Source organism: Vicugna pacos, chromosome 18 (genome assembly GCF_048564905.1).
Source record: "Vicugna pacos chromosome 18, VicPac4, whole genome shotgun sequence".
Lineage (NCBI taxonomy): Eukaryota > Metazoa > Chordata > Mammalia > Artiodactyla > Camelidae > Vicugna > Vicugna pacos.
This window is the reverse complement of record NC_133004.1, coordinates 34,624,836-34,642,324: the sequence shown is the minus strand read 5'-3', so window position 1 is coordinate 34,642,324 and position 17,489 is coordinate 34,624,836. Positions and strand designations below refer to the sequence as shown.

The 17,489-nt window shown below is 43.5% G+C and overlaps 2 protein-coding genes across 5 annotated transcripts in view; both read right to left on the bottom strand.

Annotated features, from left to right (window-relative positions):
* The window catches only part of LOC102537787 (S-adenosyl-L-methionine-dependent tRNA 4-demethylwyosine synthase TYW1), a 195,572-nt gene that overhangs the window by 63,047 nt on the left and 115,036 nt on the right, over positions 1–17,489 (bottom strand). Inside the window, exon 16 of one of the 2 annotated variants that reach the window (XM_006201352.4) lies at positions 8,135–9,353. The exons of the other annotated variant lie outside the window; for it this stretch is intronic. Within the exon in view, the coding sequence (XP_006201414.1) occupies positions 9,132–9,353 (222 nt within the window). The 3' untranslated portion in view covers positions 8,135–9,131. Of the gene's footprint in view, positions 1–8,134; positions 9,354–17,489 lie in introns of those variants that run through there. 2 annotated transcript variants of the gene reach the window in all.
* The window catches only part of CALN1 (calneuron 1), a 435,337-nt gene that overhangs the window by 412,539 nt on the left and 5,309 nt on the right, over positions 1–17,489 (bottom strand). The gene's annotated exons all lie outside the window — the stretch shown is intronic.

Genomic DNA, 17,489 nt, shown 5'->3' with positions numbered 1-17,489 from the left:
GGAAAGCTGTGCAGGAGGATCCCAGGATACGAGCATCCAGCCCTCACAGGTCACACGCTCCGTCTCTCAGATCAGCCTCTGCAGGCTTGCTTTGGAGAAATCCAGGAAAGGCCTTCAGTTAGGCCCGCTCACGTCTGGACCCATCACCATCCCCAAGGGGCGGGCACAGCCGCTGCCTGGTTCAGGGTCATCTGGCCAATCCCAGGGCCGGGATGGGGGAGGGGAGACCAAGAGCATAACTTCCATTACACACCCCCCGATACAGTGGGTGAGGCCAGTGCATCCCCCAAAAGTGGGGATGTCATCACGGGCTGAACAAAGAATAAACACTGAACACAGCAGCCCATACCCCCTCGGTCTGGTCCCTCCCGACTGGGGACCACCACAGCCCTCTCCGCAGCCCTAGCCCTGAAGACAGAGCAATGTGAATAAGGATGCTCTGCCACCAGGGTAATAGCGCATGCGATAGGATGCTCAGGTGCTGAGTTATGCAAATGTGTTGAAAAGCTCTGTGCTAAGTTGCCTTGGGCGAAGAAACTCAAGGCAAACGTGTCCTTTAACTGGCAAGCCAATGAGATCCTCTGAGTGAGGTTAATCACAAACCCCAGCTCAGAAGTGTGAGTGCAGAAGCTGAGCAGGAGCTGGTCAGGGTGACGGAGGCAAGGACGGGGAACGACAGGTGGGAGCAGCAGCCCAAGCGGCTCCACGGGACCCGGCAGTGGGGTGTGTCAGGCAGAGGAGTGCGGACTTGCCTGCCGGCTTGACCGGCTTGAAGGAGACATGGGAGGGTTTTGCTGGAAAGGACGGGGTCAGCCGTGCATCCTAGAACCCTCACTCCGGTGGCTGGACAGGACGAGGGAGAGGGAGCTGGGGTGAGGCTCAGAGTTAGAGCTCTGGGCGGCGCCTGCCGCTGAGGCCCCGGGCCCGGAGGCAGAGGCCAAGCACAGCGCCTGGTCTACGGGAAGCGCTCAAGAAACGGCCAGTTATAACCTCTGTGATTATGTGTCCCCCAGCCTGTCTGCAGACTGATGGCCAAAGAGAGCACATCCACCAGAGGACGCTGCTACTGCGCTGGATTTCCACCCGCCACGCCGAACACCAGCGACGTACCGCACACACACTTGCGGACAACCTGCTTCGGCGGCCTTTCAGCTGCGCCTCCCCTGCCAGGTACCTCCTCCCCATCTCTCACCTCCACAGTCTGCAGACTCAGGATGGCCTTGCTGTTCAGACTGAGCCCCAGCTCCCAGCCCCGACACTGTGACAGACAAAGAAAGCACTGACTCCGGGTCACCCGGGAAGGGGCCAGGTCAGAGACTAGTCAGAGGAGCCCAAGCCCCCGGCAAGAAACGCGCCAGATGCGTGAAGGCCCTGCCCCGGGAACTCCTAGTCCGCGGGCAGCGGGTAAGCGGCAAGAGTTCCAAGCCCGCCTCGCTCCCTGCAGACCCCACAAACCGACCGCCGGGCTCCCCTGCTAGACCCAGGTGTGCTGAAGGCCCTCAACGCAGTGCTCAGGTGAGCTTAACCCTGCTGGCACGTTTCCACGAAGCCCCTTCTGCCTCGCTGCCCTGGAGTCCTCCTCTCTATGTGCTCACTTACCCCTGAGCCGGGGTCCCACGCTGGGGGCCTGCCCAGGCCCTCTACCTTCCGCGTGACAGTGCAGATCAGGGGACTGCAGGCTCCCCCGTGCAGGAGCGGGGAGGGGAGGGACCAGCTGCTAAAAAGAACATTTCGATTTTTCAGCAGTCCAAGTGATTTGATCCTTCTTCTCTACTTAGCCAGCAACCAGAGCACAAATGTCTAGAAGTCCTCAGTGAGAGCCAGTTAATTAGCCACGCAGTTAATTGTCTTCCTCAACAGAGAGGAAGGTGGAGGCATCATCTGGTGCTTCAGTGTCCCAATAAGAATTTGCAAAAACTAGAGAAGGAACCGCAAGATGTTTGCCTGTCCGGTTTTCTGCAAACACACGCTCCTTTCTCACTCTGAAGTGGGCAGTTCCCCTCACAGCCTGCTGCAAACACATCTGCCTTAGGCTGAGGTCTGGGGCCACTCTCAGCGCCCTTTCTCTAGCATCAGGGGTGGAATTTCTGAAATCAGTGAGTAGAAACCTAAACACACTAGGGTTCCTTCCAAACAGGAGGCTCTTTTCTCCGGGAAAGGCAACGACTTTACAGTGCCGTACCAAACAGCTTCAAAACCTAGTCCTTTGAGAGTAACGGACTTTATTATGCTGAATGAAAAGAAATCAGTAAAGGACAAAAACACAGAGCAGGCTAATAGCCAAGAAGATTAGTCACTGCCAACTCGCAGGAAATCAACGGTGCCCTGGGAAGAGTTCATCAATTTGTATTTAAATAAAAAGTGAGAAAAGCAACCCAGCATGCTGAAAGAAAAACAAAACAAGATTAAATAATCTTTCAGCTGACAAAATATGCTGTTTTGAAAATATTTAACTCCTACTGTAGGCTGAATTCCAATTTCAGGGTCTTATTTAAGGGAAAGCTCAGGGGCTGACTCCCCATTTCCTCATTCCTCATTTATTGTGCTGCTCTAATTAAAATAACACATACTCATTCAGACGTTTCTTCATACACTGGGTTTCTGCATCATTAAGGTGATAACTGTGATTTTGGATTCTGTGGTTCAAACTCAGCTTTATGTCATAAACATCTCCTGTCATTCACAAGCCTTCAAACACTGTTGCTGGTGCGAGCACTTCACGGCAAGTACTGATCAGGACCTCATCCAAAGGATGTTCTCCTGTCAGGCTCTGTGGCTCACTTTTCGCTGGCCTCTGGCACTGTTCTCCAGTCTTCTCTTGATCTGCCCTCCCCCCTGGGTTTCTGCGACTCCAGGGACCTGGTTACTCTCCTGTCTTCCCTGTAGAAGATGTCAGGGGACTTCCTTCTTAGCCTGCCCACTACCTGCAAGAGTTCCTGGAGGCGTGGCCTCTCCTCTCCTCATTTTATACTCCTTAAGGCTTTGAGTATAACCGACACCACGATGATTCACACGTCTTCCACTCCAGACCTGTAAGCCTGACCACTGGCTCGACCTTCCCCTTGGAAGTCTTGGAGTGGCTCAGAGCCTATGTGTCCACAAGCAAACTCAGGATCTCCTCTAGGCCTGGCCCTCTTCCCAGTATCAGTCATCTATCCTGTTCTCAAGCCAGAATCCCAGGAGTCATTCTTGACAAGTCATCCCTCCCACCTCCCTGCACCACCCTCCCCGACAATCTAACCAATTGGCCGAATCTGTAAGTGCTTCCTTTTAAGGTCTCCTTCGAATCCATCCACTGGCCTCTGTTCCAACCACCAGGGTCAGCACGCAGGGGTACGTACGCACTGCACAAATGCGACCACTCAGGCCATCACCTCTTGCCTGTTCTACAAGAACACCTACCAACTCATCTCCTTCCCTTTTGTCTTCTCCAGGCCATTTTCCGACCAAAAGCTAGAGTGATTTGATTAAAATGCAAATCTAATCATGCTGTTCCTTTGCATAATTGCTCTTAGGGCTTGGACTGGCCTACATCTCCCTGAGTCATCACCATTATGTTCCCCTGGTTTCCCTGCAGGCCTGGCCCTCTCCTACATCTTCGGCAGCATCCTCCAGCCACTGTGGCCTCCCTACGGCTACTCGGAGTGGGAGGGGGGGCATGACCCTCCCCTACGAGGCCTTTGACCATGCTCAGTCCTCTACCTGCAATATTCCTCCTCTCACGTCCCCCTACCTCTCACACTATTTTTATAGCTACAAGGGGTTCTGACTGTGTGGCCTCTTAGCAATATTTGCAGAACCCAGGAACCTGTTGGAAAAGCAAATTCTTTTGCATTGCACACCTATAGCATCAGAAACTCTGGAGTGGGGTCCAGAAATCTGTTTTAACAAACCCTCTGGGTGACTCTGATGCATGAGAAAGTTGGGAGCCACTGCTCAAGAAAGGCCTTCCTCATCCAAGGTTTCTTCTGACCTTTTTGTTCCATTTGATTCTTACTGGTATTTAGTATAAAGAAACAGAACTACCAAATTTTTTCTCCCAAATCCTCACGGACTTAACGATGCTTCCTTCAGCCTACACTGGTTTTCATAAACATTCAGGCTTGCCTTTGTGCATTTTTTAAAAAAAGTTTCACCGAGATACATTTCAGATCCCTTAAAATTCACCTGTTTAAAGTGTCTAGTATAGTTTTCAGTATACTCTCAAAGTGGTACATTCATAGCTGATTTTAGTTATTTGCATATTTTTCGGTCAATTTTGTTGATTTTTTCCAAAGAAGCAACTTCTGGTTTCACTAGTTTTTTCTACTGCTTTTCTTTCCTTTCCCTTTTTTCATTTATTTCTGCCCTGGTGTTTATTATTTTCTTCCTTCAGCTTGCTTTGGGGCTAGTTCTTTTTACGATGGAAGTTCAGGTTATCAATTTGAGACGTACCTTCTATTTAAATGTAGGTATTCACAGCAATAAATTTCCCTCTAAGCACATTAGCAGCACCCCGTAAGTTTTAATATATTGTGTTTGCATTTTCCTTCAGCTCCAAGTCTTTTCTGATTCCCTTCTGATTTGCTCTTTGACCCATTGTTTACTTAGGATGTTGGTTAACTTCTACATATTTATGAATTTCCAAAATTTCCTTCTGCTGTTGATTTCTAATTTCATTCCATTATAGAATTATACTCTGTGTAATTTCAATTCTTTTAAATTTATTGAGACTTGTTTTACAATCTAACATATGGCCTATACAGGAGAACGTTTCATGGGCACTTGAGAATAACGTGGTGCTGGTGGAGTGTCCTCCAGAGGTCTGCTAGGTGTAGCTGGTTTATGGCATTGCTCAAATCTTTTATTTCCTTGTTCATCTTTGGCCTAGTTGTTCTACCCGTTCCTGCAAGTGGGTTATGTGAGTCTCCAGTTACTACCGTCTCCCTTCAGTTCTGTCAGATTTTGCTTCACATATTTTGAGGCTCTGTTGCTGGGTGAATATATGTTTATAATTATTACATACCTTCCTAATAAGATGAAGCTGTAAGTAACTATAATGGCTGTGATGTGTCATTATAAAATGTCCTTTCTGTCCCTAGTAACAGTTTTTTTGTCCAAAGTCTCTTTCTCTGATATTAGCACAGCCACTCCAGCTCTCTTCTGGTCACGGCTTCCGTGGTGTATCTTTTTTGATCCTTTTAGTCTTTGAATCTAAAGTGAGTCTCTTAAGACAGCATATAATTGGATTTAAAGAAAAATACATTCTGCTTCTTTTGATTGGGGGGGTTTAATCTACGTATATAATATACTGACCCTTAAGGTCAGATTTATGGCTGGCATTTTGGCTATTTGTTTTTTGAATGTCTTACATCTTTGTTGTTTTGTTTCTGTTACTGTCTTATTTTGCGTTAAATAGATTTTCTAGTGTGCCTTCTAAATTCTCTTGTCTCTTTGTGATATTATGACTTATAATAAGAAATATATATTTGGTCTTCATCCCAGTTCCTGGCATAAAGCTCCTGAAACCCCTAGAATCTCCTGTGTGATGAGAGCAAACAAACAAACAAAAAGTGTCTTTTGTCACGTTAATGAGGTGACTTGCGGAAAGCCCTTAGGTGACCTAAGGATCCTGGCTTGTGGGCAGAGGAACCAATCCTGTGCTTAGAGGGTTGGACCTCTCAGCCCCACCCCTGGACCTCTGGAGAGAGGAGAAGGGCTGGAGATGGATGGAGGTCAAGCACCAACAGTCAATGATTCAGTCAGTCACCTATGTAACGGAGCCTCCACAAAACCCCAAAAGGACTGGGTTTGGAGAGCTTGCAGGCTGGTTAACATGTGGAGACTGGGGGGAGAGTGGCGTGCTAGGGGAGGGCACGAAAGCCCTGTCCTCCTTCCCACACACCCTGCCCTGTGCCTCTCTTCCACCTGCTGTTCCTCGGTTATGTCCTTTTATAATAAACCAGTAACCTAGAACGTAAAATTTCTATCTGAGTTCTCTGAGCCACTCTAGCAAATTAGTCAAACTCAAGGAAGGGGTCATTAGAACCTCCAGTCAGTAGCTGGTTGTCAGAAGCACAGGTGGCAACCTGGTCTCGTGACTGGCATCTGAAACTGGGGGGACAGAGCATTTAAGCTGTGGGGTCTGATGCTGCCTCCAGGCAGACAGTGTCAGAATTAAGCTGAATTGCAGGAGGCCCAGCTGGTACTGGAGAACTGCCTCGTGTGGGGGAAAAGTCCACACATCAAAACTGGGAGTAGAATTTTTTTTTTAACCATAATTTAAAAATTTATTCTTAGTGGCTGCTCTTGGGATTACAATTAGCATCTTAAAGCAATCTGTTCTGGATTCATACCCACTTAATTTCAATAGTGGGTAGTCAGTAGTTGCTCCAATATATCTTTGTTTCCTCTATATTCCTTTTGTGCTATTATTGTCACAAAAATTACATCTTTACACATTTTAAGTCCATCAACACAGTTTTATAATTATTGGTTTTGGCAGCTTTCTTTTAAAACAGAAGAGTTACAAAAATATATTTATATTGACCTTTATAAAACTCACATAGTTACTCTGACCATGCTCTTCGCTTCTTCATGTGGTTTCAAGTTAGTGTCAAATGTGCTTTCATTAAGGCCTGAGAACTCCCCCTTGTAGGCAGATCTGCTAGTGATGGATTCTCTAACTTTTTGTTTACCTGGAAATGTCTTAATTTCTTCTTCAATTTTTGAAGGAGGATTTAGTTAGATACAGAAATTTTGGTTGAAAATCTTTTCTTTCAACTCTTTTAAGATCTCCCACTGTCGTCTGGCCTCCACGCTTTCTGATGAGAAGTAAACTGTTAATTTTATTGATGTTCAGTAGTTTCTCTTAACAGAAGATTTTCAGTTCATTGCATGCTTTGGTTAAATTGTCAGAATTTTAAAATTCATTGATTTTTAGATGTTTTGCCCACATTCTGTTTTAGAGGGAGAGGGAGTTCACTGAGGTTCTTACTCTGTCAGTTTGGAAGCTGATCTCCAGTTCTATGTGGTTTTAATTATTTTAGGTAACATGCTTTAATATTTTGTAGAGCAATTTTCCTTTAATAATTATTTTTCTAGAATTTTGTAACTATTCTTATCTGGCTAATTTTTCCAGCAGAAGTTAGAATCATTTGCTCAAGCTCCAACAGTCACTTCCCCTGGACATTTAGAACGCTAGATTTCAAATAGCTCACCTTCTTAGAACATTCAAGCTTCCCCTTTTCTTCTATTTTAATACTGCTCAGCCAACATTGAATTTTATTCACACAGATTCCATTGTATTTTTTCCTCCAGGCATTTAAATTTTTTTGTTGTGACTGTGAACTGTGATTCATATGCCATGTCATTTTTTAAAACACATAAAGCAAACACTTCCAGGGGCGGGAGGAGAAAAACTGCTCATTTATGGATTAAAGTTAATGGAGTCAAGAGGGCGCATTCTGGAAGTGAGAGATTTGCAGTTGGTCTTTTTTTCCTCTGAAGCAACAGAATGTCTTCGTTCAAATTAAATCTATAGTGGAACCTCAAAACATAAAAAAATAAAAGCAGAGTGCCTGGTAGAAAAAGTCTGAGGGATGCTCTAAGGCCCAGCATGCTCTGCTTCCTGCCCCGCTCCTCCCGGCGGCCCCCGAGGGGGCTCTCCCACAACTGTCTGCTCGGTTAACTGTCACGAACAGGCGCCCATCTGAGCGCTCCTTACCGTGAGCTCCTTAGGTGTTTTTCCATCTCTATTCAATGACCACTAACACATCTGAGTTTCAGTGAGATCCTGCCTGTCTGGCCTAGACCACCCCTTTCTCTCGTCTGTCTCACTGGTCCAACAGAACAGGAGGCTGAATGTACGCTTGAAGACGTGGTGGGTTCAAGAACGTATGACCTCTGTGATACTGTGTCACTATCTCATCCTACTGCACAAGAGAGAGAAATGTTCCGACTCTACCACTTAGACATAAATACAGTGCCCGGGTTGCAACTAAGTACGTTAGGGACACTACACTATCACGAATTTTCTTCAGCAGAGAATAGACGGTGTTACAGAACAGCTGATCTACACGGAGGAGGTGGGTCTGATAGGGCTTAGAACCATGGGACTAGAAGCATCTTTAAAATAAGCACTCAGAAGAAAATGTGTGTTCCAAGTCTTTACAAAAGATTTATTAGTTAAACTTTTAGGATAAAGGAATTTTTAAACTAACTAGTACTCTTTAAAAAACTACCGAGTATTTAATGGTGCTTTCAATTAGAGAAGGACTTGAACCCTTTCTAAAGAACGGACAGCAGAAGGTGGCTAAGGCTCCAAGAGTAAAAGAAAGTGGAACCTGCTCTGTGTGCAGCGATGAGGGGCTCAGACACTGACCTGTCAAAACGAAAGGCCAGCTGTACTCAGGGTTTCAAAGTCTGTGGGACTCACATTCAATGGCATCGTATGACAATTCCTCCCAGAAGAAGAGAGATTTTACTCCGATGCAGCCCACAGACTACCTTCCATGGCAGTTTGTATGGGAGCAGAGTGAGACCTGGGACAGCTTTAGATCTAATTCAGTTTCTAAAGGGATGGTACTAAGCAAACATTTAAAGAAGTCTGTGCAGTATCTAAAATAATTAAGAATTATGACAACTCTAGTTACTTTCAAGGAGGTGTTATCTTAAGCGCGAAGGAAGGGATGGAGATCTTGGAGGGAGCAGACACATTCACCTCGGGGTGCTGCGATCACCAACGGCCAAAAGCCCACGACGGGGGAGAGGACGAGATGTTCATTCTGTACAACACACCGGTGAAGGGCATTCTAGGGAATCTCACTAACTATAATTCAAAACTATCAGCTGAATTCTAATAATGACTGTGTACTATAACCCCCCCCCAAAAAGATTTTCTTTCAGAAGTAAAATCAGAAGAGGGACTGAGTTCTGGAAAGAAATGGTGAGGCTGAGTCCCAGGCACTCAAAGTGTGGCTACTGCCTTCGGAGCCCTGGGATGTGACTCGCACCCCCATGTTCCTCCTTACACTCTTCTCTACGTGAAATACAACGTGTGTAATTTGTCCTTTGAAAAAATCACAGCAGAGTCAGAGAACCCTTCTGGGGCCATCAGTTTGTGTCCTCCAATGTCCTAAATTCACACAATCTCAACATCCAGAAACATCCTTTGATTTGTTCTTTCTCTGATATCTTGTGTCCTTGGGATCAAAGCCTCTTTCATTGGCACCAAATAATGCCCAGTGAGGAGTTCTGGCCATATAATCCTTTGCGCTGAAAGTTTTTGATCCACCACTGTCTTCATATTCCTGGATGAGCTCCTGGAAGCGGTTATAATCAATCCACGTCCACCATTCTCTGCCAATCTTAAACTGGCAAGAAAAAAAGTAGTCAGGTCAGAAATGAACACATCCATAAAAACTGTCAAATAGATACCAAAAAGTCAAAAACAAGCCTGATCTTTTCTCCCTGTCACGTTAAAGAAAATTCTTTCATGCTCCAGATATGCTCCATATCAAAGCAGAACGTTCTATATACGGTCAAAGGAGAGCTTCTTTTCCCTTAGGACCGCTGCCGTGCTGGACCTGGAAGACCCAGTCACTGAATAAAGAACGCATCCTGGAATTGAAAGTCAAGTTTATCTTGAGCAGCATCACTGAAGGAGGGCTGATGAAGTTCTGCGGCATTAGCATGTGTTAATAATAAGCTCATGTTCAAATTCCTCTTGCTGTCACTTTTTATCTGGTATGGGTTTTCACGGTTGTGTTACAAGAACCTAGTGGAATCCTTTTATTACTAAATTTTGCTTGAGTTATTGGTGAAGCTTTAACTGATGACTTCTAATTCTAAAAGGCTAACTTAATGACTCAAACTAGCCTTTTTAGCCTAACATGGATACAGTATCTCATTAGTAGAAAGCCTTGTTAAGAATTTCAGTTCAATAAAGGGGAATAATCCAATTTGTACTCTTTTAAGAAAATTGCTTCTCAACAGTCACTGTAGCATAATGACCAGGAATGAAGAAAACATGAAGTAATTTGAGGAGGCTCTGAAGGAACTACTAACTGAACTGTGAAGAATTAATTCAAAGCATTTACTTGGCATTCAGTTGTGTAAATGTATAATACATTGATACTTGATTTATAAACAGACAAATCCTTCTGTTAATGTCATCTTTTTAAAAAAACCTGATTATGAACCAAGTTAAGTAACAATTTCATGTTCTAGCTGAGAAAAATATTGAAAATACATAGGTTTCTTGCTTTAGACCATTAAAATATGCTGAAATTAAACATCTAATTTTTTTATCCAACAGCTAGGAACTTCCTAAGGGTAAAAAACGTCAAATAAATGGAAATGTCTACCTGTGAATCATAAGATATTTTCTTCTAATCAGACCATTCCTTGAAAAGTTGCCCTAAGAGCTCTATGAATTCTACAACTCAAGATGTCACACCCACATCTCCCCATCATTTTCCCTCCTAGGACTGACTACTCTCGAATGTTCTCTACTACCATTAAAGTAGTCACTGTCATCTCCAGGTGCCGAACCTCAAGACTAGAGTCAGAGGTGCCCTTCCCTTCCCAGCCCCTCATGTCCAAAGCATGAGCAGGCTCCACTGATTCCTCCTTGGTAGCATTTCCATCGCCATGTCCTGACACTGCCCTGACGCAGGCACTCACTTCCAGGACTCGGCAACAATCTTCCAGCTGATTGACTGTCTGACTGTAGTTCTGGCTGCTGCCGACGTCTGCAGACTGCCTGAGACGGCTGTGCTTACAGCAGCATAGAGCCCCATTATCTGCAACATACAGCCTCAATATCAAGTCTCCAGCGAGAGGCTCTCCCTGGGTTACCCACTCTTTCCCGTGACGACCATTCGGTCCCCTCTGTCAGATTAACTTAAGCCTCAGATCTCTTCATTAATGTCCTTTGCCCTAGAAGGTCTTCCTGGATCCCTCAGTGTGTACAAGTAGAGGCTGGGGCTGGGGCACTCTCTCGTTATAAGGACACCAACCCCATCAGATCAGGGCTTCACCCCCATGACCTCATTTAACCTTAACTGCTTCCTTGGAGGCCCCATCTCAAATATGGCCTTTGGGGAAGGAGTGGGGGAGGCTGGGGCTTCAACATAGGAATTTTGAAAGGACATAAACCTTTAGTCTATAGCCACAGGTTACTCTTAAATAAATGCTGAACCGTAAGACCTCTAAGACAAAACTGCATCTACACATGCCCCCTCCTAAGATGATCTGAGAATACTCATACTAAATAATAGCTTAGAAAAAGTCGAAGTGTTCCGTGCAAATGGCAGAAGCTAAAAGGGCAAATTTTAGTATGATTAGCACAAAAATAACACTGAAAGATGGAGCTGCATAAACAGAGGAATGAAACCCCAAGTCACAAAATTTGAGGTTAAGTATGATGTGAGGTCACCCTGCTTCAAAAATTCCTCAAATCCTACAGTAAGGGATGAGGCATATCTACACGGAATTACAAATAAACTCAAAAGGTCACAGATGATCTCAAAAATACATCACAAGCGCAATGCAGTGCGGCCTGATGGACAACGCCGGGCTGCGTGGGGGTCTGAGGTCCTGGAGGCCAGGTCGGCCGCGTCGGCAGGCTCCTGCTGTCTAGAACAATTAAACTGCAGCACACAGGGTCTTGTTCTCATTATTTCTCATCTTTTACTCCTGGAAAATGTCATTAAACAGAAGGCTGACAAACTGGTTCTTTATTATTTTAAATGTTTAATAAGGTTCTATCAAAGATGGCAGATTAAACAAATGCATTTACTGCATTTCAAAAAGACACATTACCTATAAAAACAAAGAGATCAGGAGAGAAAAAAACACTATCAAACTTCTAGAAGCTTAAAAGATGACAGATAAGCAACAACTGGCTTAGCAGACCCAAGAGAGCTGAACCCTAAACTAGCAAACAGAAAAATCCAAGATGCAACCCGATTTATGCTTCAGAATTCCCCAAAGGCCCTGAAACGGCAGCGTCAGTCACCCCTGGAAGTGAGGAGAAGAGGCATCAACTTCCCCTCCAAAAAAAGCAATGGTTGGTTTACGTTCTGATTAAGAAATTGTTCGAATGCCAAGTTCCTGACCCCCTGGACATACACACAGCTGAGCAGCCCCCAGCCTGCCCACTCCACTCCGCTACGGAAGACGACAGGTTTATTCTAGGAAGACAATAAATCAGAAAGCCTATGGACGGTGGCATAGCAGCTGCAGCCGAGAACAGGGCTATCGCACTGAAAAGGAGGGGTCAGAGCGCCCCAGCCCCCTCTGCTTCCCGGCCTCCGTGGCCATGCACGCTGCGGGAAAGCAGACGACTTCTTGGGTTTCCTAAGGAAGCCCAGCTAGATTTCTCTAAGATAAAGTCGAGCCCAGTCTACACACTTAGGACTCCCAATATGCTTTGTAGTCTCCCACTTAAATTTGAGCAGATAACGGATGACCATCTGAGGAAAACTTCAAATATGCCAGAGAGATAAAAAATAAACAATAAGAAAAGAATAACAGAGTAAACAGAGACTAGGTAGGGAGAAAATGACAAATAAAACAAAATAAAAATGCAACTAAACTAAAACAATTATCCTCATAGAAATGAGAGATTACTGTATTCATAAGAACGTTACACTATAAAAAGAAACACTCAAAGAATAAAAAAAGACTAATTAGATTTTAAAATTACAGGAACAGAAATGAAAGACTGACAAGAAAGGTAAGAAATAAAATTAAGAAAACTTCCTAGAATGTAGAGTTAAAAAAGATACAAAATAGGAGAGAAATATTTAAAAAAAAATTTAAAGGACTATTCAGAGAGACCCAACTTTAACATAACAGGAGTTCTTGAGAGAAAGAAGAACACACAGGATAGACATAATCCTTAATGAAATAATTCTGGAAAAATTTTAAGAAGGGAAAGCCCTGAGTTTCCAGATTGAAGGGGTCTGTAAATGGATGAAAACAGACATGTTGTCTGAGGCACATCTCAGTGAAATTTCATGGAGTGAAAGTAATGGAGACAGAGAGAACTCTAACAAGGAAACAATGGTCATACACAAAGGATTAACAATCAGAAGGCCTTCAGAGTTCTCACTAATTATACTGAAAGCTTAAAGACATGGCTCCAATTGCACAGGGAAAATAGTTTCCACTTTAGACTTCCATATGCAGCAAAACTGTCAGTCAAGAGCATAGGGAGAATAAAAACATGTTTAGGCATTCAAGGTCTCAATAAATCAAATGATCAGCATCTTTAGGGAAGATCCTTTATTAAGAGCCTGCTATAGGTAAGACACAATCCTAGATGCTTTACACATGTCACTTTATTTAGCCATTACAATAACCCTATTCACAGAGTTATCCCTGTTTTGCAGATAAGAAAAATGAAAAATGGTGAGGTTTTGAAAACAGATACACCGACACAAACTTCAGGAGCCTCCCCAAGATCACCCCAACTTCTGCCACAAAATGCAAATTTAGGGGTTCCCAAGCTCACCTTCAGGTGTGGACAGTTCACTAGCAGGACTCAGAATTCATCACTGCAAGGTGTTATATTCATAGTACAGCTTATCACAGCACAAAGATAGGGACTAAAATCAGCCACAGGAGGAGGCGCATGGGCAGAGTCTAGGAGAGTTCCACGCACAGCGCCTCCAGTCATCCTCTCCCAGCAGAGTCTTGGAAGGTACTACCTTCACCCAGCAATGCTGTCCAACAATAGGCAGAGTGCTGCCAGCCTGGAAGGCTCCTAAGCCTTGGTACGCAGGGGTTTTAATGGGGTTTGGTCACCTAGACTTTGCTTGCTGGGTGGCTGACCTTAGTTTCCAGCCTCCCTGGAGGTCAAGAAGGTACTATGGAGCCCAAAGCCCTCCACCCCAAATTCCACACTCAGTGTGGATGACCTAGTGTGGCCCAAGATGCTTCCTGACGAGCAAATACATTCTTATCAGGCAAGATATTCCAAGAGCTTAGAACTCACCTCCTACAAGCTAAGGACAAAGTCAGCCCTTTCTTCGGGTAAAATTAATCCTTTCCTGTATAATCAGACCTCAAAGTCCACACATAGTGAACAAAGTAGAAAATACAAAAATAAGAATCACACATACCATTTTCATTTATACACTCTTAAAGAAGGGCTTTTATGTGATCTCAGTATCAGTTATTTTCCAGTTGGGTCCTCCAAACGCAGTCGCACTTAGGAACCAAACAACTGGGAGCACGCCCGTTACAGGGTGGAAGAGGGGCCAGACCTGCTGGTGCTGAGGAGCTCACGTTAGGGGGAAAGCAGAGGACGGACGCCCTGGGCAGCTGGAGGGGGAAGGGATTTTGGAATACGAGAAGGGTGCTTCAGTGATACTTCTTGAATTTCCCAGATTTATGAATTTCGTCCTTGCCTGTTGTAGCTACAACTGCACTGTTTGTTCTCTGGATAAGAGGCGGCAAAGATCACAAAGACAGACTTCAAAGCGCACCTGCCTGACTGCGACAGTGAGATGCTGATCAGAGTTGACTCCTTTTTCTGAATTTACTCAGCAAGTAGTATTCCTGTGGCACAGCTGCCTGGGAACCGTTTTGAGAGGTAAAAAAAAAATACAACAATGTGATTGAATTCTAGATATATCCAAGTGCAATTAAAAAACTTATCTGGAAACTCACTTTTAGGAGTTTCAATCTTAATTTCCCGTTTTGTTGAAGTAGAGCTAAGTCCCCTCGGTAGTATCACAAAATTGCCAATTTTCTCTGACATTTTTCTGTAAGTAATTACTGGGAACAATCGGGCCTCTGATGAGTTCCACATGTAACACGGAGGGAAAATATTCAGTCAGTAGGTTTTGTTAGGAAAACACTGCACAAAACCTTCCTGGAGACACAATTCCCTTCTTATTGCAAGAAGGGAGGGTGTGGGAGGTGACAGGGCTCCATCCCCACCCGGCACAGACTGTGAGTTAACGTATCCGAGGGAGAACTCTGTGATTAGTGCTTAATTACCTAAAGGGCCTCAATTCTGGCAAAAACGTTCGCAGTGATGATGATCTTGGAGGAGAGTGAGGAGATGCTGCTTGGTTTGTTAGGACAGGGGAGTCTGCACCTTGTTCCCAGCAGACACTTCCCTTTCTCCATCCTGTCTGACTGCTGTGTGGCATCTGAGAGTACCATGCAGTGGTCCAAAGTAGGCTTTGTATTTTGAAAGATACAGGGTTGAATTCTAATTATGCCCTTTGTCCTTGGACAAGACTTGTACTCTCTTAGCCTGAGATTCCACCTTTGGGAATATGAGGAAAAATAACATTTATGACTCATAAGCCTTTGTAAGGATGAAATGAACGAATGCAAGATAGTGTTATCACAGTGACCTAATAAATGTTACTGATTATTGAGTTAATCAGCAGACACTAAAACTAAGGAATGATATCTCATCGATGGTGAAAGATGCTAGAAGATAATGACAAGATGATGCTGGAAGACAACAAAATAATATCTTTGAAGTGCCAGAAGGAAATACCTCAACTTAGAGTTTTCTATTCTGGTAATCTATTATTCAAGAGTAAAAGTGAAATAAAGACGTTCCAGGGAGAAAAAAGGCCAAGTTTGCCACTCCCGTCATTGAGAAGGCAACTGCACCCAGCAGGGACAACCGAGATGCACGTGGGACTCACACGGGTGGAAGACGATCTAAACAGCTCTGAAACTATTATACTATTGTAATTCATAATTTAAATGCTCCTCCCAAAATACATTTCTAAGGCCAGACGGTTTCACTGGAGAATTCTACTAAACAGTTAAAGAAGAAGTAACAGTGATTCTACACACTCCCTTCCCAGAAGACAGAAGAGGAGGAAAGCTTTCCCAACCTGTTTCATGGGGCCAGTATTACCCTAACACTAAAATCGTACAGACAGTACAAAGGAAGAAAACTACAGACCAATATCCCTCACGAACATAGAGGCAAAAGACTTTTAAAAAAAAATCAGCCAACAGAATTCAGCAATATACAAAAAAGAAACACTACGACAAGAACAGTTTATTTCAGGGATGCAAGGATGGTCCAATACTTAAAAATCCAGTATTCCATCATATTAAGAGATAAAAGAAGAAAAGTCATATGCTCACAGCAATTGAGAAAAAAGAGTTTACTTAATTCAGCACCCTTTCATAATAAAACCCCTCAAAACACTAGAAATTGAGGGAAACTTCCTCAACTTGGAAAAGAGCATGTACAAAAAAGCTACAGCTAACATAAAACTAAATAGTGAAAGGCTAAATCCTCTTCCCATAACATCAGGACAAAGATGAGGATGCCCCCAAATCCCCATTCTTATTCAGTAAAGTCCTGGAAGTCTTAGTCAACGTAATTACATAAAGGAAATTAAAGGAATGCTGACTGGAAAAAGAAGAAATAAAACTGTCCCTATTTGCAGAAGATATAATGGTCTATGTAGAACAGCCCAAGAAACCTACCCCAAAAATCCTCCTAGAAATAAGAAGTGAATTCAGCAAGGTTATAGGATACAAGATTAACACACAAAAATTAATTCTATTTCTACCTACTAACAATGAACATGTGAGCCTGAAATTTAAAATACAGTATCACTTATAATTGCTAAACCAGAAAAATACTTTGGTATAAATCTAACAGACTATAGAACTTGGATGTTAAATACTATAAAATGATTATTAAAGAAATCAAAGACCAAAATAGAGAGACAGATCAGGTTCATGAAATACAAATTAAGGCCCAATGAGATCAAACCTGTTAGAACAGCTAACTTAAAAAAAGACAATACTGAACACCGGCTAGGGTGCAGAGAAACTAGATTTTTCACACATTGCTGGCAGGAATATAAAATAGTATACAGTCACTCTATAAAACAGTTTGACAGTTTCTCTTTTAAAAGAAACCCAAAACATACACTTACCATATGACCTAGAAACTGTACTCCTGGGCATTTATCGCCAGGAAATGAAAACTACGTCCACACAAAAACCTGTACAAGAACATTCAAAGCAGCTTAATTTGTAATAGCCAAAAACGGGAAAACCTTCAATAGGTACATGGTTAAACAAAGCATGGTACATCCACACCAAGGACTAGTACACAGCAAGAAAAAGGAATAAGATATTGACATGTGCAATGAGTCAGACAGATCTTAAGGGCATTATGACGAGTGGAAAAAAGTTGATCTCAAAAGCTCACATTTTAATGATGCTGTTTATATGTGATCCTCAAGATGATAAAATTATAAAGATGGAGAACAGACTAGTGGTTGCCAGAGGTTAGGCTGGGGAAGGAGGGTAGGTCAGACTACAAGGGGGTAGGTAGCATGACAAAGATCTTTCTGGTACCAGAATAGTTTTGTGACTTGATTACAACTCTACATGTGATAAAATAGCAGAGAACTAACTATGCACACACAGATGAATGAGCTTAAAACTGGTGAAATCTGAACAAGATCTACGGATCGTACCAATGTCTATTTCCTGGT